At 37.0% G+C, this 21734-nt stretch overlaps 1 protein-coding gene and 2 long non-coding RNA genes across 5 annotated transcripts; 2 read left to right on the top strand and 1 right to left on the bottom strand.

Annotated features, from left to right (window-relative positions):
• The first annotated feature begins 4836 nt into the window (after window positions 1–4836).
• On the top strand, window positions 4837–9076 carry LOC116181777. 2 transcript variants are annotated; one of them, XM_031502208.1, is made up of 3 exons: window positions 4837–8815; window positions 8867–8998; window positions 9054–9076. In XM_031502208.1, the coding sequence occupies exon 1, from the start codon at window positions 4941–4943 to the stop codon at window positions 6990–6992; it is 2052 nt and encodes a 683-aa protein (XP_031358068.1). In that variant the 5' UTR covers window positions 4837–4940; the 3' UTR covers window positions 6993–8815; window positions 8867–8998; window positions 9054–9076. The 2 variants fall into 2 exon arrangements, with proteins under 2 accessions (XP_031358068.1, XP_031358069.1); XM_031502209.1 differs by lacking the exon at window positions 9054–9076 and having other exon boundaries at window positions 6989–8815; window positions 8867–9035.
• LOC116181780 lies at window positions 9052–10741 on the bottom strand. The gene is made up of 3 exons (XR_004147332.1): window positions 10657–10741; window positions 10470–10609; window positions 9052–10416 (listed from the first exon to the last, which is right to left on the bottom strand). It is a non-coding gene; the product is annotated as an uncharacterized LOC116181780 (long non-coding RNA).
• Window positions 10742–11173: 432 nt separating this feature from the next.
• LOC116181779 lies at window positions 11174–12329 on the top strand. 2 transcript variants are annotated; one of them, XR_004147331.1, is made up of 4 exons: window positions 11174–11314; window positions 11365–11401; window positions 11449–11491; window positions 11543–12329. It is a non-coding gene; the product is annotated as an uncharacterized LOC116181779 (long non-coding RNA). The 2 variants fall into 2 exon arrangements; XR_004147330.1 differs by lacking the exon at window positions 11174–11314 and having other exon boundaries at window positions 11392–11491.
• The last annotated feature ends 9405 nt before the right edge of the window (window positions 12330–21734 follow it).

Genomic DNA, 21734 nt, shown 5'->3' with positions numbered 1-21734 from the left:
TTCATTGACCAATTCCATATACCTTTTGAGTATTACCTCGACCTCGACCTATTCAAAAGCCGGCTGTTTCACTACATCGACTATCGTTATGCCCTGGAGATGAGTAGATTTTAAATTTTGCTATAACTAAAGTTTAACGATACCTATATTCTATTTACTCACGAGCTGCCGCCATTGATAATTTCGTAAAGCGTAGCTGATGAAATAATTAGCTTAAGATTACGACTCAAGGACACCTATATAGTTGCATTGTTTTAATAGGAAAAGTATAAATTCTTTCTAGAAATTTTGCGGGACATAATAGTTAGACTCGAGGATATATAGGTGCAAGACTAACAGGAAACCGTTAGAACTTGTAGGCGTTTAAGCCAAAGGTGTCATATTGATAACAATAGAACCGAAGAAGCGCGTTATCTATAAAATTGCATTGGATGATGTGACCGCTTTATACTGAATAATACTATAATTTTGATTTTACATAATCAGGTATTTGCGTAAAAGTGCTCCGGATTTACCGAAAGAGCTTGCAATTTATAATGGAAAGCAGATGGCTTACAACGTCAAGCTACCTGGCTAATCCATAACCATCACGGAATTAAATGGGAGCATGGTCATACGCCATCCTACATGTTTCCAATTATACTTCGCCAGTTAATATCATCATCAGACCAAGTATACGTTAAAGGAAAAGAAAAAGCCGATTTCATTCAAAAAAACTCTATCGCAAAATGTCACCGAGGTGGAAGAAGAACCAGCTTTACCTAAATTAGAAGCATGTTGCTACTATCATGTACGCTCACTTTGTTGTTGCGCTTTATCTAACGTTTATTATATTTATAATACTCATGTAATTTAGTCATTTTCTAAATAAAACAACCAAATTCAATCATTTTTACTTTATTGCAATTGATACATCTTAATACGATTACATAATATGGGCTCCAAAACAGCTGCAATGCGTTCTATTTTACATTTGAAGCGGTACCTATCTAATGTGACAGTTTCCCACGGACCCTTTCTTGCTTCTCTGTAAGCATAGGACCAAGCTCGCAAGATATAAATTTTATTTTTTTTGTTTCATTGTGTCAAACCATACAAACGAGTCTGAGAATGAGCTTTTTAAGCAAAACTTGCTATTGTACAGCTCTTTTTTCTTCCTTCTGATTTTCTTCTTCACATTACTCTTTCTTTTATTCCGTTCCACACTTTCCTCTTCATCGCTTATATCTCGATATTACCATTTCTTCAATTCGTTTACATATTCTTCTCATGTACGGAGCTACTTAATTGATATCAGTATTGCTACAGTAAACGACTAACTGTCTCCTTTACGCCTTAAAACTTTCTCGGATGAGCTGTTTTCTACATTTCTTCAGCATCGAAGTGACCCATTATAGGTTCTCCTAAATGATCTTCAAGGTATATAGGATTACCAACCTTTAGCGACTTTAACAGTTTCGTAGATTAATTTGAAGTGTAGTCTCTTGCAAAAATTATCAGCCTCACTATAAATGTTTTCTATACCATTATCTACGGAGAACTTAGCCCTTTGTTACATATACGACCTTAGGTAATCTATATGTAGGGGAAATTTGCAATGTTTTAACCCAAATAGGTCCCGATATTTTCTTTATTATCTCAGGTAAAATATACTGTTCAAACCAGCCAGTCGTATGATCGTATCCAATTTCGTCACTTTCATATTCAAATTTCCCGCCGTTCTTGTTTTCCCAAACAATCTTCACTTTAAGTTTATCAAGAATTTGCGGTATTCTGCGTCGACATCTATCATCTTCACACATATACAGTTCTTTTCCGAATAATCTGCACAACACCTCTTTAATTTCTTTTCGCTCGGTAACGTAGACAGGGACAGGTTGAGGCTTTTTGGGAGGATTTTTAATCGAATCCTCGAGAATTTGCAGCATCATGTTAAAGATTCGTTCTTCTCTCTCGCCATAATTTTCCTGATAGCATTGTTGACAACAAGTTTCAAAGTCATAGTACTTTATCCCCTTTCTGTCTTTTCTTAAAGTACTTCCAACGCGGTATCCTTCTCTCTCGCAGCAAATTACACATTTTTCCTTTAGCTCAGGTCGACAGTCGCTACAGTTACAAGGTCTTCCCCAATTACACGCTTTAGACATCGTTGAAGGGCTGCTCTTCTCGACAACACAACACCAAATGGCTTCTGTCCTCTGTTCTAAACCCCTTTATGCCTTTACGGAAAAGCGAGCTATGGGAATTAAAAGGATCACACCTCCTTTAGGTCAGTTAGCAAACCCCGCTGGAACAGTCGGCAAAGCCGTTAGATCAGATAGGCAGAGCCCTTGGATCAGTTGAAAAAGCCGTTGGACCGCCTCTGAACCGCTTATGAACCGCTTTAGAACTGCTTTGAACCGGTTTTGGACAGCTGTGAACCGATATTGGACCGCTATGAACCGCCTTTGGACCGCCTCTAAACCGCTTATGAACCGATTTGGTACCGATATGAATAAACAAACCCGTTGAACCTGTTGCAAGCTGATGACAAACCACCTGGACTAATTGGCAAACCCGTTGGACCTGGTAGACAAGACCATTGTATTAGTTAGCAAGATGATTGCTTCCTAGAGGATAAACCTGCTGGTAAGGAGGCTAAGGTTCTTAAATCGCATCATGCTGTTTCCCTCTCCACTACGCTATTGATTCATACCATCTATAAGTTTTTCCTATAATTTAGTCTAACTACAAGAGTGAAGGTGATAACATGTGTAACTGCTGGTCCTGTACATCATCGTCTGATGTTGCGACATCGCCATCATCAACATCATACGGGTATTTAGAAGAGGAATTAGCAGAAATATATTATCAAGCGACAAAGGAAACGTTAATTGGTGCTGTACGATACGTTCTCAGTGATAGTAAGGATATTGAAATAGGTTATAGCACTTGTTTTCATCAGGAACCTGTTTTACGCCTCTCTTGCAAGAGCGAGGGTTGCGGTGTCATATTGACAGTTGAAGATTGGAACAATCTTTTAAAATGGCAGCCCTATACCGAAATACAGCTATATCGATCAAAGAAAACAGAAAAATGTTGGTCTGCTGAAGACCTCATCTATGAAGACGTCAACTATGAAGATTACTATGAACCATTAAGTGACACTTTAGGCTTACTTTATAACTGGAAATTTACCGATGATTCGGATAAAATTATAACCACCATCGATATTCGACAATTTAATCAATCATGCTGCATGCATAGAAACGAGATTGAGGAGTTGTTCAACATGAAATATGCAATAAACTCAAGACTACAACAACTAGGGTCCTATAACTTCGCTACCTTTTACCGGATATTTATCAATAAAATGGTTGACTTGAAAAGAAGTAATAAGGAGACCGCGCCTATCGCTGATGTATACGAAGATGCTAGATACTTAATTAATCAGCTGTGCATAGAAGTATATTTCAGAAAAATGTGTTTAGAGGAAATCTTACATTACAATCCATCAATTATTGCTAATGATGTAATGACGAAGCTTCAGTATGTATAATAAAATTAAAAGTTATAGATCGAGATCATTTTATTATCAAATTTCCCATTCGAACGGGTTTCAGTCGTCAAGTGCGATAAAAACAGGAAAACCTCATTAAAAATAGCTACACAAGGTTTGATGATTGGAAGAGCGGATGCTGTTTCCTATTCCCGCCATTTACGTTTCCTGCTGATTAGCATATCCTGCTGATTAGGATATCCTGTTTACAACAGCGGATGTTAGTTTCCTGTTGACGTGCCCGGACGCTGTTTCCTGTTAACGACCGGATGCTGCTTCCTGTTAACGACCGGACGCTGTTTCCTGCCTATCACCAACATGCTATAAAGGGGATACATTATTCAGGTTCTTCCCATTTAGTCATTGTGATTTAATCTGATCCATCTGTAGGTGTGTTTGTTTTCTTAGCGATATATTGTAGGTGAGTTTAGCATTTCTCTAGCTTATTATCAACAATTATTTAGCATTTTTAGCTTCAGTAATTATTTAGGCGAGTTTTAGCATTTTTCTAACAATTATTTAGGCGAGGCTATTTTTAGCTTATTATTATTAGACGTACAAGATGTTTGCAGTTTTAGTGAAATATATTGCAGGTATTTTAGGCGTGCTTAGAACTAATTATAGCGATAAAGGAGTTAGGGAAGGTCTAGTAGAGTGCGATAAAGCTTCACGTAGGATTAGGGATTCTATGCGCGGATCTTGGTCTATAGGTGAAAAACAACATCTTGAGGCTTGCTTACGTAATATTAAGTCGATGCGTAAACATTTTAAATTAGAACAAAAGAGGGTTCATGGCTTAGCATCGAATAAAGGAACCTCCACTTCGGCTTTTAGTAATAGAAAAGAAACCGCAAAACATCGCGTTCATTGGGATGATTCCAGTTCGGCGTTTAGAAATAGAATACGAACTGGAGTTATCACTAATCTTAAACATAAAGACCCCGGCAATTTCTTAATGGACTGTAAGACAATCTTCAAAAGCCGAATTCATAACGCGTTGAAGCAAGATGAGGCTGTGAAAGTAAATGCGATTTTTTGCGGGGAATTTGCGATTACTCAAGGTGAAAAGATGCTTAATGAGTATAAGTACTTTACAACATCAAATGCGGGAATATATAGGGGTACTGATATAGAAGAGTGGTTTAAGGAGAATGTTGAGAAACCGATAATGACCAAATTATCGGAGTTCCAAGACCGTGACAGCGGTTGGGCCCTTAAGGCTGTTATCAATTTGGGGGTTAATATTAACAAATTCACACCTCAACTTGGCTCTTCATATATTCAGCTACCTTCACAAATTCAATCAAAAAAGTCATGCGTTAACGTTAAGAATGATGATGATGCCTGTTTTGCGTGGGCGGTGGTTCCGGCGTTGTATCCTGTTGATAAAAATCCCCACAGAATGTCTAAATACCCTCACTACTCTTCCGTGCTCAAGCTTAAAGGGATCCAGTTTCCGATGACTATGCGACAAATTCCGAACTTTGAAAAACAAAACAACATCTCCATTAACGTGTATATTCTGAAGCAGGAGAAAAAAGACCAGTTTAATACGTTGCCTACCTACCTAACGAAGGAAAAGAGGGATAAACATGTGAACCTGCTTTTAGTGCAAGACTGCTACGAACAATCGGTCAAGTTCCATTATGTTTGGATAAAAAATCTTTCACGGCTAGTATCGAAGCAGTTAAGCAAAGAAAAAAGGCAAAAGTATATTTGCGATAGATGTTTACATTTTTACCGTTCTGAAGATAAATTACATAAGCATACTAAGGATTGCATACAAAAGAATGATACAGCCATCAAGATGCCTACAGAGGAAAAAAAGATGTTGAAGTTTAAAAATTTTAAAAATAAAATAAAAGCCCCCTTTGTCGTATATGCAGATCTCGAGAGCGTTCTGAAACCTAGCGAGAAGAAGACCGCCTACCAACAGCATATTCCAGCAGCTGTAGGATACTACCTCAAATGTTCATATGACGAATCTCTTTCGTTTTATAACAGCTACCGCGGTGAGGACAGTATGCGATGGTTTGCTGATGAGATGAATAAGCTTGCGGAAGATGTATCTACAGTGTTTCTTTGTCCCTACAAGATGCATATGACTCCACAGCAGGAGCTTGAATTTCAAGCAGCAACGGAGTGCCATATTTGCGAACAGTCATTTAAATCTGGACAAAAGAAAGTTCGTGATCACAATCATCTTATCCCGGAGAACAACTTCCGCGGAGCTGCATGTGAGGGATGCAACGTCAACTATCAGGACACTCATACAATCCCGGTGGTGTTCCACAACTTGAGTGGATATGACGCGCACTTTGTTGTAGCAGATATTGCTACTAGAATGGATGGCAAAATTGACTTGCTCCCTATAACCAAGGAGAAATATATTTCTTTCACCAAACATATCGATGAGTCACGTGTTTCCTTTAGGTTTATCGATAGCTTCCGGTTCATGGCGTCGGGGCTAGATAAACTATCGTCAGCACTGACAGAATTTCCCAATCTCAAGGCGCAATTCTCTACACTACCTGCGGATCAATTTAATCTTTTAACTAAAAAAGGAGTCATGCCGTATGATTACCTCGACTCGTTTGACCGCTTCGAAGAGCCAACTCTACCTCCTCAAGATGACTTCTACAATAAGCTAGAAGATAAGCCCTGTCCCAGAAAAATGTATCGTAGAGCTCAGGAGGTGTGGGACAGATTTAACTGCAGCAACTTGGGTCAATATGTAGACTTGTACATGAAGACTGATATTCTACTCCTTGCAGATGTCTTTGAACAGTTTAGATCAAGCTGTATTAGCACTTATGATTTAGATCCGGCCCACTATTTTACACTACCAGGCTTTACTTGGGATGCCATGTTGAAATACACGCAACAAGAGCTGGAACTCCTTACCGATCAGGATATGTTTCTCTTTGTCGAACGGGGTATTCGTGGAGGGCTAAGTCAAGTCTGCTGTAAAAGAAGAGCTCATGCAAACAACAAATATATGCTCAAATATGATTCAACGAAACCGGATGTCTATCTAATGTACAACGACATCAATAACCAGTATGGATGGAGTATGAGTCAATATCTTCCATATGGAGGCTTTGAATGGGTAGACTCCAACATCGATATCGCTACGATTCCGGATGATGCAGACGAAGGTTATATTTTAGAAGTTGATTTAACATACCCAAAGGATTTACATCAAGGACACGCTGCTCTACCGTACTGTCCTACACATATTAACCCGAAAACTTTAAAGCCACCTATTACTACTAAAGATCCTCCTTCAAAACTCATGGCGACTTTGGACAATAAAGAAAAATACGTCATCCACTATCGCGCCTTAAAACAAGCATTAGAGCATGGGTTAGTTCGCACAAAAGTACATAGGGTACTCAAATTTAAACAGTCCCCTTGGCTAAAGTCCTACATTGACCTTAATACTGACCTATGAAAAAAAGCCAAGAATGAATTTGAGAAGAACTTGTTTAAGTTGATGAATAACGCGGTCTTTGGGAAGACTATGGAAAATGTCAGAAAACGGGTTAATATCAAATTACTATCCCAATGGAAAGGACGTTACGGCGCAGAATCATACATTGCGAAACCGGAATTTAAATCTTGCGCCATTTTTAACGAAAACTTGGTAGCTGTAGAATTGAATAAGCTTGAAGTCTATTTAAATAAGCCTATATACGTAGGTCAAGCCATTCTTGATCTAGCCAAGACGACCATCTACAGCTTCCATTATGACTACATGATGGATAGATTTGGAGATAACTGCACAGTTCTTTACACAGATACGGACAGCTTAATTTATGAAATTCGTGAACAAGATCCTTATATGGCGATAAAAAACGACTGTTTTAAATATTACGATACTAGCGATTATGACCCCAATAACCCATATGGCATACCCCTTGTAAATAAGAAAGTGTTGGGCATGATGAAAGATGAAAATAATGGACAGATAATGACTGATTATGTAGGATTGCGATCGAAACTGTACACCACCAAAGTTTTACCCTCCAAGGATGATTTGATAAAATTACGGCAAAAATTAGAAGCGGAAGAGAATGAAGAGGATGAGATCGATACGATTATTAAAAATTTCGGTTTGATGAAGAAGGCAAAGGGTATAAAGAAAAGTGTAGTGGAGACTAAAATTACTTTTGACGATTATGTGGAGTGTCTGGAGACCTTTAAGCGCAAAACGACTTCCCAAAATTTAATCCGATCCAATAAACATCAGGTATATTCGATAACGCAGTCGAAAATTGCTCTAAGTCCCGAAGACGATAAGAGATATTTAATCCCAGGTACATTTGATACTCTTCCGTGGGGCCATTATGCTATCAGTAAGCCTCAAGATGTTCAACAGATGGAAATTGATTAAAGTGCAAATTTTTATTAATTAATTGCAGTTTTGTTATCTCGTTTGAATAATTTACCAACCCTTGACGAATTAATGAACCCTTTCAATTTATTTTGAAAGCGCCGTTCGTGCAGTCTCCCTCAGGTAAAATATTCAATCGATATAAACAAATTGCAGCAGATTATGGTAGGCCTGTTAATTATTTTTTATGCATATAAGAAATTGTTAATGGGGAATCCTATAACGAGGCTGTAAACACCCCCCAATAAAATTACTTTAATGCAATTTTATTGCCTCTAAGGTGGCCATGGAAAGGGGTGTATCATATCGAGCGAACCTCCGTACTCGATATTGCGGCTAATTGTTAAATTATTAATTAATAACTTTAGTTATAGCAAAATTTAAAATCTACTCATCTCCAGGGCATAACGATAGTCGATGTAGTGAAACAGCCTGCTTTTGAATAGACCGAGGTAATATTCATAAGGTATATGTTTTACCTATATAATATCAGGTATGGCGATATTGAATATAATGAGTGAAGGATGTAAATTTTTATTGCGTGTTTATCTGCATACCCCTTTGTATCAAGCTTCCTATGACATCGTTTGTCACATAGCTGTGCAATCTGTGCAGGTTTCCTGTCTAAATGGATAGCAATAAATAAAACTCCTCCTAGAAATCGTTTGATAGACATTTGTTACGAGGATGGCGGGTAAGAATGAGCTCTTTTCTATTTTTCATCAAACTTAATGTATGTAATTTTTCAGCTCAAGGTGCGGTCATAGTCTTCGGGCCTTTGCAGACGGCCTATGGTAAATACACCGCATATCTATCACACGTTTAAATATATATTTGTAGAACGAGAACTCCGAACATATCTCATACAAAAATATGGATCTGTAAGTACTTTTCATGCATCATATACCGTATTTTAATTAGCTCTTATTTAGGAACATGTTGCGATTTTACGGGGTCGGGGAGCAATCCCCGGCTCCATAAAAGTGGAGGAGGCCCTCTTCCGGGGAAAGAGGTTCCAGGTCTATAAAGACCTGGAACTCCAGCACACCTATTGGGTGTTCTATGTAAGTGTTATCATTTCAATTATAATGTATACTTCAATGAATTTTTTTTTTCCAGAATTAATAAACCTGTTAAATTTTGTTCTGTTTTTCTTATCCGCCCCACTGCATAGATTATGATTGTATCCGTGTTCTAAGCTCTTACCTAAAATAGTAAGATGTAGTGGTTAGGTATTTATCCATAATGCTATACGGTGTTATCCTTTCTCTCGTAAAAAGTCTTAAGGCGCCAGAAGCATCTCTATCCTAGTTTGGAATTAAGAAGCTTGCCTTATCACAGATATTATCAGCACATAAACTTAAATCCAAGAAAAATTGTCAAAATCCTAGGAAATTTGTATACAAATAATTAGGATATTATTTTAGGAATATTCTTAGACTAAAGGTTATTAGCAAACTACCCCTGTATAAAGCTAAAAATAGAAAATTCTTGTATAAATTTAAGATTTCATTGTTGCAGTACTATTAAAAAGGAAGGCCTGTTAGTTATTTTTTCATACACCCTGTGTAGAGAAATAACTAATGGGGAATCCTATAACGAGGTCGTAAACATCTCCAATAAATTGCATTATTTCTAGTGCGAATTTATTGCCTCCTGGGTGGTCATGGAAAGAGGTGTATCTAACCAATAATAATTTAACCAAAGCTATACAAGGTAGATCGATCTTTGATTGCTAGAATTAATAACACATCTGTTTTAAATCGTACGCTTACACGTATTATGAAGGTACTGCTCAAGTGTATCAATTTGATTTAAGAAGCGTGTCGTATCACAGATATTAACAGTACATAAAGTTAGCTTCCTTTCTCCCGTAAACAAGTCTTGAGGCACCTCCTCCCACCCAACGTCCATCTCTATCCTGTTCGGGATTAAGAAGCCTGCCTTAGCACGGGTATTATCACCATATAAACTTAAATCCAAGAAAAATTAACAAAATTTGTGAGAGTTTATATAACAGCACTATTCTAACTAGAGTAATAAAAATTTATATCCTAGCACTTTGATTGCAGGAATTAATAACACATCTGTTTTAAATCGTATGCTTACACGTATTATGAAGGTGCTGCCCCAAGTGTATCAATTTGATTTAAGAAGCTTGCCTTATCACAGGTATTATCGGCACATAAACTTTGATTCAAGAAAAATATTGATTTAGCCCCATACGAAACTTTTCTTAATAGCTGTAATTGATATGAAGGTTATATGATAAGCCTTTTCTTAATATAGATATAGCTAAAGTTGGTGTAATACATAATATTCACAATGTTATCTTATTTATCGCAACGGCATTATCCTCTACCTACTTCCCATCAATAAATCTAAGATATTATATAGGTATTATAATAATAAAGCTACGGCGCTTGCGACCGTTTAACCATGATGATGATGAAGGCAATCCTCCATTGAGGTTTGATATCGGCTAAAAAAGATATCAATGTAGGCTTTTTATTACAAAATAATTTTGATACTTACGGTCCAACTCTGATGTAGACTATGTTTTCTGCTGTCAGCTTATTACTTATAAACGCCCATATAAAATAATCGCTGAATAAATACAATAAAATGTCACGCTTTCATTAAACTGCAAATTATGCGCGCAAGGACACGTATCCCTAAGAAAAGTAAATTATAAGCAACTAAAAATTGAAAAAAGGCTTACCTGAGGTATATAAGAAGGCGCCTGTCTAAGTAGGTGTATACCCACATGCACTTTTTGAAATCGGATTGCGGATGCACGCCGTTTTTAAATATTGCGGAACGTCGAATTTATAATTAGTACAGAACGTACTTCACCGTAAAGATATACACATTTCCTATTTCCATCATATTTCCCACCTTTTTTATGGGAGATTTTCGAACTTTACGCATTCATACACAATAAAACCCGTATATAGGTGTCGATATGGAAATGAAATGGGATAAAGTACCATATCAAATTCGCGAGCACGCGCTGCTATAAATAAACACTATCGCAAGATTGAAACTTCCCATACCAATTATTAGAATAATGACATCTGCGAACTCTGTTCTCTTTGAGGATAGCTTCTACGTCTTACTATAAAAAACCAGGGGGCTGCCTTAGACCCTAAGAGCTACTATATAAAACTAGGGGTAGTTCCTTGGGGATAGGATTAGGGGTTAGCTCCCCCACCCTACGAAATAGCTCACATCGGTATCTACAGCTCCTGACGTTGATGCTATAATTAAATACTATCGAATTATTGCGAGATTGCAGCATCCTCTCCCATAACCGCGGTTATTTTTTTCTCTAACTGATAACACATTTACATTCGTGCTTATTTAGCTGCAAATGTCGAGTGAGTAACATCTTCATATTGCTTTCACAACTTAATAGTTATTATTTTAGATCAAGAAATGTGCAATCATTTTTGCGAGGAGTCGAGGTAAACCTGCATGTATATTACTATACGTTTTAACCGTATATTTGTAGAACAAGAAACTACTATTATTTTCGGCGGGATAAACCCAGCGAGGTATAAAACCCCCCCCCATGTATTACGTTTTAATTATATACCTATGTGTAGAACGGAGCGGGGATTTCCAATTATGAATAACAATGTCGGCATCCAAAAAAAAATAGGGGCGTTGCCGTCGTCGGTCCTCTTCGACGCAAATTTTATGTAAGTAGAGTAAGCGCTTTAATTGTAATAATAAACTTCAAATCGCTATTTCAGCTCTAAATAAAAACGCCCTACATTTTGTTTTTGTTGTTTTATTTCCCTACCCGCCCCTGTTCTGGTTGTAGGTTAGAATGGGGCCCCCTTGTGTATGTCTCTCAAATGGGGGAGCTACCTCCGAGATGGAATGATAGGTTAGAATTCTCCTCCCTTGCATCTCTCTCCTGAACCCTCGTATCTAACCGTTTGATGTCTCATCAATGCCGGGGCGCCGGTTGAAATTATACTTTCCTATACCTATACGAATCCTAATAGATGGCGACTCCGTTCCGTTAAAATAGGTTAGAATGAGGGACCTCGCACTTGACGACTGAAATTACAATTTCCTACCTCTATATGCATTACGACGCCAATAGATGGCGCCTCCGTACCCTTAAAATAGGTTCGTTATAAATACAACTATCCAAGCATTATATCATACAAGTCTAGTTAGCCTAGTGGTTATGCTATAGGACTTGTAATCCGATGGTTGGCGGTTCGAATCCGTTCCATTTAAAAAAAAATTTCAGGAGGTTCGATATAAATACAACTATCCAAACATTATACCATAATAGTCTAATTAGCTCAGTGGTTATGCTATAGGACTTGTAATCCAATGGTTGGCGGTTCGAATCCGTTCCATTTAAAAAAAAAATTTCAGGGTACGAAGGGGTCGAAGTTGAGGATTCTAAGATGGCGCGTCCAAGAACTTGAGGATACCAAGATGGCGTCCAAGAACTTGAGGATTCCAAGAACTTGAGGATACCAAGAACTTGAGGATACCAAGAACTTGAGGATTCCAAGATGGCGTCCAAATGACGCCTGCGCAAAGATGGTGTCCAAATGACGCCTGCGCAAAGGGGCGGGGCGCGCATGCGCACTGACCAGAAGTGCTCAAAAAAAGCACCAAACGAACCTTTAGAATTCGCTTATGGGAACAATTAACATGTAATTTGGCCGGAAGTTGTGCTAGAACCCGTGCAGCCCCGTTTACTCCTTACGATCAGCTATCATCACTGGTCCCGCGTAATCAACTGCACAATTCAAGAAAGGAAACTGAAGTTCAGTTCTAACAGATGGCAACTGTCCCATGATGGGTTGTACGTGTTGTGATCGGAACCTAAAGCATTTTACACACCTGTGAACAATTAACTTGGATAAATTTTTGCCATTAAGAGGCCAATAATTCTGTCTAATGTTGGCAAGTAATAACTGAGGTCCTGCATGGCATAGCTCTTTATGTTTCGATTCAAAAATCATATTCGTTAATTTATGTTTGCTACAGAGCAGTATGGGGTGTTTAACATCATAAGTATAAGGAGAATTATCAAGCCTCCCCCCGACTCGTAGGATATTGTCGGAGTCTATGAATGGAGAAAGACATAATAATCTAGTTCTAAATCCATACAAGACCCTGTATTTTTACACATCACTCCACTTCGAAGGTTGACTCGACCCTGGTTGCTGTCAAAAATTGCATCATAGTCAGTTAATGTGACTGTGTAAGTAGCTTGTACTACAACGTATGACCAATCGCCAAACGAGTCTTTATAATTTGCACCAGAACATGATCCACCGTTCGATATGGTGCCTGCAAGTGTGCTTGTGAACGATACACTCCCGTTCAATTTTAGATTATCCACTATGTCGCCTACAGCATTAGTATACCTCCTAGTTCTATGCATAACTTCGCAGTCAGATGCAGTTGTTTCTAGAATATACTGATGTAAACCTCCAGACATTGCGCTCATTCCACTAGCGGCCCCACAATGGGACACTAATCTCAAAACGTGAACCTTACATTGTGTCACGTGAATAGGATAGGATTCCGCCAGTTGTAAGAGCTGTATATCTTGACTAAACTCCTCCTTTTTTGATACAGTGTCTTCCGCACATTGATCAACAGATTCTAGACTGATGGTGGTAATGTTGATCTGAAACGAAGTGCAATCATATCCTATGACGGCCCCTTGATTAGTTCCAATCAAAGGCATTAGTAACAACCAAATAGACAAAAAGATCATTTTTAAAACAATATTATTTTCCTGTAGTATTTGCACTATTTTATTGATGTATTGTGTTGTAAGATTATCATATATGCAAAACTTGTATGGTACATATATCTATATAAAAGACGGATCCAATAAATCTATACTTAAGTGTTCGTTTAAGGCCTTTATATCTATGACTGAGTTATTCAAACCTCAATCAAGGGCATGAATATTTAATAGAAGCAGATGTATTTGGTTTCAATAAGGTGTTGCTTGGTTTCGGAGGTAATGGAGGATATAGACAAGTGAGGTGCTTTGGAGCACTAGGTGCAGGTCTGGTTACAATAGTTTCTTTAAGAAGGGTTTCAGAAACATCATAACCATCATTCTCACTCTTAAGTTGGATGATGTCTTCAGAGTTAGGGTTCTCTTTCTTCTTTTTTGTTAGAAGGTAAGTGGTGAGACTGTCCCAAAAAGCCCCTAGCAATGCGTAGCTTAAACCATATACCATATACAGAGCCCTTCCATGTAGTAAAGTATCCAACAGAAATTTGCATACTCTGACAATTAAGAAGAGGCCTAATAGACCCGATGTAAATTGTCCTAAGATGGATAACCACCCCCACAACTTATCGAGTACGCTTTGTGTAAGGTCTGATAGAGTACCTGGGTCCATCAGGTCATAGATACTCAGATCTTGAGATTCGATGTCTGCGTGTTGCATAACTCGTGTAATGTAATTTGTAATAGCTTCTCTTTCATATGGATGCATGAGTCTTTGTCCCAGTCTTGACAATTCATTGGTATCATATATCCCACTATCAGCTAGTGATGATAATTGTGAAAACGTCCATTCTTTAGGTTTTTGTGGTCGTAATATCTCAGGTTGTTTTACGGCGTGGTTTTGCGGACCACACTGTTCCAATTTTATACTGAGGTCCAGTTATAGGGCTGCAGTCTATCTCAGTCCCATATTTCTGCAATAACCGAGATCTTGGTGTCAGGTAATAACTGTTGTTATTGTATATAACCGGAAGCTCTAAGTAACAAGCTGATGTGTGTCGTAGCTTGACCTCAACTGGTGTGAATTGAGCTATATGAATCACTTCTCCAGCATGTATGACGGTATATCCGGGAGATTCAGTATAAGTATAAGCACAGTCCTTAGGAGATAAGACAGCCAAAGTTAATAATTGTAATAATGTTTTCCTCTCTACAATACATCGTTGTAAAGAAAGCTCGCGATATATATTGGACATCTCTTTATGGAGTTGTTTCTCCACATATACGAATTTAGAGTTCACATAGGTCATCAGATCTAGAGTTGCAGTAGGCACGTGTCGTTTTATAAATCTATACCCTCCCGGACCTTTTGGTGCTATAACAAGTCTTGGATGTTCAGTTTGGTACATATCTGTCATACATTGCGTGTAGTGTCCTATTGTTCTAAGACCAAACACTTTCGGTCCCGCATCGACCATATACGTGATAATAACATCTGTACCACTCTGTACTCTAGTAACATGAGCTGGTCCTTCATATAACACTACGTGTAACCTTGGATCGCATTGAGCTAGTTCAGTCGGAGTCCAAAATGTATAACCTAGACTTGTTATAGCACCAAAAGGTCCGGGAGGGTATAGATTTATAAAAACACAATAAAAAAATCATTGAGACGCACACATCTTAACGTTTGAAATTCACATGCATAACTTAACTATTCCCATGTTGGTATCACTGAAAATTTTACATTCAAAATTTTCAAATTATCAATTGTTATTTGATAAAATTTCTTTTCGTTTGGCGTCCCTTCACCAAGCTGCGAAAATTTCTCCGATTAAAAAATTTACGTCTGTGATTCACAATTTTGGTAAGTTGCTATCATTAGCTTCTCTTAGGCACCAATTGTGTTATTGTGTACAACTTGGTAGGATTTGCAAAATACCAGTATGATAGATATAAGGCAGTCATATAGATAAGAGACTGTTGGGAGATTTTTTAACAGAGATGGGAGGGAGGTTTTTGAACACCTACAAAATTTGGGATAAATGGTAAATATTGCATTCAAAATCGCATAAAAATAACATTTATTTGACTTCCAGTGATTTGGAAATATTTGAGTAACACGAGGGTGTCACGTTGAAGTGAGATTGACAATATTAGCAGTTGGTACGAAAAAAGCGTTCCAAGTTAATCGGTGATCGCTAACGTAGCAGCGATCCATGGAAAATGCGAGAGATGTTCCTTCCCCTCTTGACCGTATTAGGCGGTGGATGCTAAGCGGCGATTCATACGAAAAAGGCGTTCCAAGTTAATCAGTAGTCGATACGAACCAATTGGTATATGAAACATGCAGGAAGTGCCCGGGTTTCCCCTCTCGGTGGTCGATACAGATAAATCGATTTCTGCCACATGCAACCATCTCTACGCCATTCTTCTTCCCTAATGCATTCAAGTTTAGACTGTATACGCTTCAAAAAGTGGTGTTATTAAAATGTATGTCACATGGAAGTGTCGCTTATTTGGTGTTTAAGTCGAACAAAACCTAAAATTGTATTGTGTACCTGTTGTACTACTTTTATTACATTCAATTGCAATTGATACTTGTATTACGTCTGTCCTAAATGATTTTTAAATTGGAATTTCTAAAATTTCACATATCGTAACAGATAATGCCTCAAATTTTGTTAAGGCATTTTGTGTTTATGGACATGGCGATGGCACATATGCACTTGACAATGAAGTGTGGTATTTGGAAGATGAAAACATTGCCCCTGTCTGTAACGAATCCCGTGATGATGATGATGATTGCAGTGCGAATGCAGAAACTTCTGAAGGTATGCCATTGTTTTTATTTTTCGGTAATAAAAATGACTATATTATTTAAGATGTACAAGTGGTCAATTTGGAGCCCATTCTAGGCACTGCTCATCCTTATGATGATGATGACCCGGAATCATCAGGTGGTGAGGGAGAAGAAATTATCTTGCCAAGTCATATGAGGTGTGCTGTACACACTCTCAACTTAGTTGAACTCCTGGTGCCAATAAAGCCTTGTTGGATAAATTAACTGACTAAGAAGATTTATCGCTCTACATTTTGGAAACTTCAGGGTTTTTGGAACCAAACGAGCAGGAGTACCGTCGCTTCAGACCTAACATACGAACTATGCAAGTGTAAATTTCCTGTGCCTATTATGACACGATGTAATTCATATTATGATGCAACAAACAAAATTTTGCAACAAAAGGATAAACTAGGCGAATTGTTCTCAAAGTTGAAACTCCCAAAACTAAAGGGCACAGAATGGAATTTCATTGAAGAGTACTACAGAGTGATGCAACCACTGGCTTGTGCATGAGATAAACTACAAGGTGAATTAGTGTTTGTTGCTCCTACTTTATTCGTTCTACGCATCAGGTTGACTGAGCTTTCTTCTCTTTTCTACTGCACTCATTTGAAATTGGCGATAATGGCAGGGATTGAACAGAGATTCCGACACCTGTTCGACATGGAGAATAACCCAACTGAAAGTAAAGCTTTCATTTTGTCGTCTATGAGTCACCCTAAATTCAAAACCAAGTGGATTGCTGAATTTACTCTTTTGGCATCGAACACTTCGAAAAAAGATAGTGAATCGGAAACAGATGACAGCGCTGACTTTTTCTAGCAATCGCTGGCCCACAATAATAATGAAAAAGGACCTGAAAACACGATCAGAAAAGTTGATAATTCTGAGGCGGAAGTGTATTTTAACTCTAAAAAGAAAGATTTAACAATGTTAGAATCTTTTTCAATTGTTAAGAAAATATTTTTGAAAAACAACACAACTATACCATCCTCAGCACCGGTCGAACGATTATTTAGGTCAGGAGTTCAAATCCTGGTTCCACGCAGAAGTAAACTTACCGACAAACATTTTGAAATGCTGTTAACTTTCAGAAGCAATCTGAAGAAATTTACTTTTAAGACTTAATGGTTTTATCAAATCAATCAAGATTATTATTTACCAACGTGCCACTTAGTTATTTTTATTTTGCTTTTTCGTTGATGAATGTACAGGTATGAGGAAATTGAGCTTCGTAAATACTGCTAATAACAGTACCTACTTACTGCTTTCATATCTAAACCTTGAACATTAAACTTACACATAAAAATACGTACTTAGCATTAATTTTTCTAAGATTATCTTTTGAATTATCTAGATAATTATACATCATCTATCCTTTATCTAGATTATTATTTGCGCAATCATCTTTTATCTTCATCTAGATAATATTATGATTTAACGTTTGATCACATATTGGTTTTCGATACAATCGAATTGTAATCATTACATTGGTTTGAGTCACTTAACGCCTCGGTTTACAAAATTCAACCGCGTCCGTTATTTGACACATATCGACCTAATGACGTTAATAACTATTATGGTCTTTGACCTAGAAAAACTGATTCCATTGGCCGTTCCTTGGCATAGAAAATCACTTAGTCTAAGAGCCAGCGACACAGAACCCTACGTCATCGCGGAATTCAACAAAAATATTATTAATAAGTAGGTTTGAAAGAGGAAAAAACAAAACCGCCATGTCTGCCAGGCATATCCTGTGCTTATTGTTGCTAATTAATTAATTAAGTGCACATAAAAAATAGGTTACTTACGTCATGACAGAATTGGAAAAAAAATATATGGGATTATTGCTGGCAACGAGCACATCACGCAAACATATGTGTGCCAGCCGATTCCCCGTGCTGAATACATAAACAAACAAATAAATAAATAATAGTAAAAATTATGTTTCATAAAATCATAACCATTTTTATAAACATATAAAAACATGTTTCTTTTTAATAAATACAACATTACTTCACTATTTGACCTTATATTTCATTTTACTGTCAAAAAAGCATTCATTCAAGCTTCCAAACTTCAAGCTGTAAACTGTTTTTCATTAAGGTTTAGGAAACAAAGAAGTTTCATTGTTACATTCAGAAAAGATAATTTTTTATTTGTTAAGAAACAAACAAATTCCGTGACACTTTCAATTCAAATTCAAATGGCGGCCTACAAAAAACTAGTTTTCGATTCAACATTTTTCAATTCAATACATTTCAATTACTTCAAATTAGAGATGAATCTACACACTATATTTCTCAGTATCATCTTTTGAAAAGTAATGAGATGACAACTTTCTATGGTTCCTCATTATCAGAGTGGTCAGTTTCCGTGTCGTCGTCGGACTCATTTGCAATTTCACTGTCGCCGTCATTATTTTTCTCTGTACAACTAAAACATCTTCCACGGATAGGAGTGTAGATTTCCGGCATACCAATGTGGTCGCAATGTTCCAGTACTCTTTTCCCACCCATTTTCTGTCGGATTGAAAAGTGCACACTTAATTAGAGTCGAAGAGTGCCACATAGCAGAAACATACGTCGTTCTAAGAATTTTTTGGTACAAAGATTTGAAGCATGGTGGAATGAGACTCGAATCGAAACCTGTTATTTTTTTCATCAACTTCTCACTACCTCGTTTGGAGGCGTACATTTTTTCAAAAATTTGAAATCTCCCTTTGTCAACATTGTCAATGCCCTTAATGCTGTAAGGCAAGTAAATTCTTGAATTTTGGGTATAATTTTTTAAGACTTCTTTAGCCAAACTGAGACAAACTTCTAGTAAATTGTTACCGAAAACGATTCCCAGAGAAGACGAATGTCTATCTTATCTTTACATAAATAATTATTTATCCAACAAAATTAATTTGATAAAACATTTATATTTTAATTTGAAAATTCGAAATAATTGCAGTTGAAGAGATTACATGATTTAGTGCAGTAATAATACTCATAAACGTCAATGTAGAAATTAACCCGAAAAAGTAATGAAAACCGCATTTTTATTAACATCAAATGACATGATTCGGGACCAAAAGTCGCTTCATAAAAAGTGGCAGACATTACTTTGGCACAGAAATTTGCCCGGCAGAGTATTGTTAGGGAAGACATTATCTAGATTTTAAACAAAATTTACTAAATTCCGTGATGACGTAAGCGCGACTGTTTTTATGACCCCTTTACGCCCGGTAGACATGTATTCAGCACGGGGAATCGGCTGGCACACATATGTTTGTGTGATGTGCTCGTTGCCAGCAATAATCCCATATATTTTTTTTCCAATTCCGCCATGGCGTAAGTAACATATTTTTTATGTACACTTAATTAATTAACAGGATATGCCTGGCAGACATGGCGGTTTTGTTTTTTCCTCTTTCAAACCTACTTAATAGTAATAATATTTTTCTTGAATTCCTCGATGACGTAGGGTTCTCTGTCGCTGGCTCTTGTACTAACTAGTCGATAATAAAACTTAAACAGTACTGAATGGTCGAGTATATTGAATTCAAAATTATAAGTGATTCTGGTCCTCCACACATCAAGATACTAACTCCCTAATGATTTGGGGTTAACTAAATTCAAAGAAAAAATAAATTAATCTATAACTTCGGTTGCGTCACAACAAAATTGACCTGTACACATAAATAGAAGGAGATCAAATAAAATGATAAGTACCAAATAATCCAACTAATTGAAAATTAATCCTTTCCAGTTCTATTAAAATAAACCGGTACAACGAAATATCGAAGGATCATCAGTATTATCACCACTTTTTAACGACCATTTATTTTAAACTTGCAAAATACACTTGGTCGCCAAAAATGCATCAAATTCATGTCTTTTGCATTGATATAACGCTCTTTCTCTTTTTCCCAACAATTTGTGGGCAATAATAACGATTTTAACATGTACTTAGTACTTACTGGTTTTAACGTTACACGCGTTTATTATGATGTTTATATCGAACTTGTATCATTATTTACTATAATTTAAGGATTAAATATTATTTAAAAAATAATAAATATTTTATATGCACATCTAATCTTGCTTTTCTGGAATTTTATTCATTTGAAAGATGTATGTTGTACCTACATTCAGTTCATGCTTAGATTACCTTAACATGACCGACATTCAACGTTGTGGAAAATGTTCCTTTTCCTTATATCATTTGGAGAAACTCTGTACTCATAATCAAGTTAAGATCGTAAACTTTCGTAAACTACGAAACAAGCAATTGCCATATTAATGTAAAAGTTTCCCAAACCAAATTTACATCTTGCTGCAAGATATTTTCTTTTGCGTCGTGACGGTTGCGAGTAAACTTGATTACAATAAAGTTGAAATTTTTTAATGCGATGTAAACCACATCCTCAGATGCAGCACCGCATGTTCTTACCCATTCGCGGAATTCCAGATTTTGGAATATATAAATATGCAAATTTCTTTAATAACACATTTATCTTTCACGCTGATAATATTGCGCTTCGGAAACTAGTCGACGAATTTTAAATAACCACCATTAAGCATAATCCTTCGCACATATTTTTGAAACTCCTATCAAGAGAAGCGCGGCGTGGTTAATATTACATAAAATTCGCAGGAATCGGATTGCACTAATAATATTAGGAATCGCATGTAAATGTTCGAAATAACCATTTAACCCTTGTTAACTGGTACGTTCCCGTAGCATTAATGTGGTCAGTTGAAATTCTGCTTCGAGATTAACTCATTGACGCAATCTTCAATCACTTTGGCACATATAACCTCTTCCGCCCGTGTTAACATCTAGAAAACGGTCCATGTTACAGAGCAATCGGTAGCTAAGTGGGGAGATTCAGAACCCGAGGGCTTCATTTAAAGCACTCTACTGACACTTAGTACAGAACGTTGTAATATTGCGCCAACATATATTATTCCAAGGGAAGAACTTTCATTTTATATTTTACTTTTGCCTCGAAAGGATTATAATTTCAAAGATAATGATATATCTGCGCGCATTTACATATTATTCGATATCCAATGTGATTAATGAATTTGGCAGTAAATATCTCTTTTGCATTGTTATCCTAGGCATCTTAGTAATTTGTCACTTGTCAGCATTCGCTCGTGTGTATTATGTTTATTTCCGGCGAATATGTACTTACTGAGTAAAATCCACAAGATAATGAATACAGCCG

This window comes from Photinus pyralis, unplaced genomic scaffold (genome assembly GCF_008802855.1).
Source record: "Photinus pyralis isolate 1611_PpyrPB1 unplaced genomic scaffold, Ppyr1.3 Ppyr1.4_unclustered_Scaffold1986, whole genome shotgun sequence".
NCBI lineage: Eukaryota > Metazoa > Arthropoda > Insecta > Coleoptera > Lampyridae > Photinus > Photinus pyralis.
The sequence above is the reverse complement of the archived record's forward strand: the minus strand, read 5'-3'. Positions and strand labels throughout refer to the sequence as shown.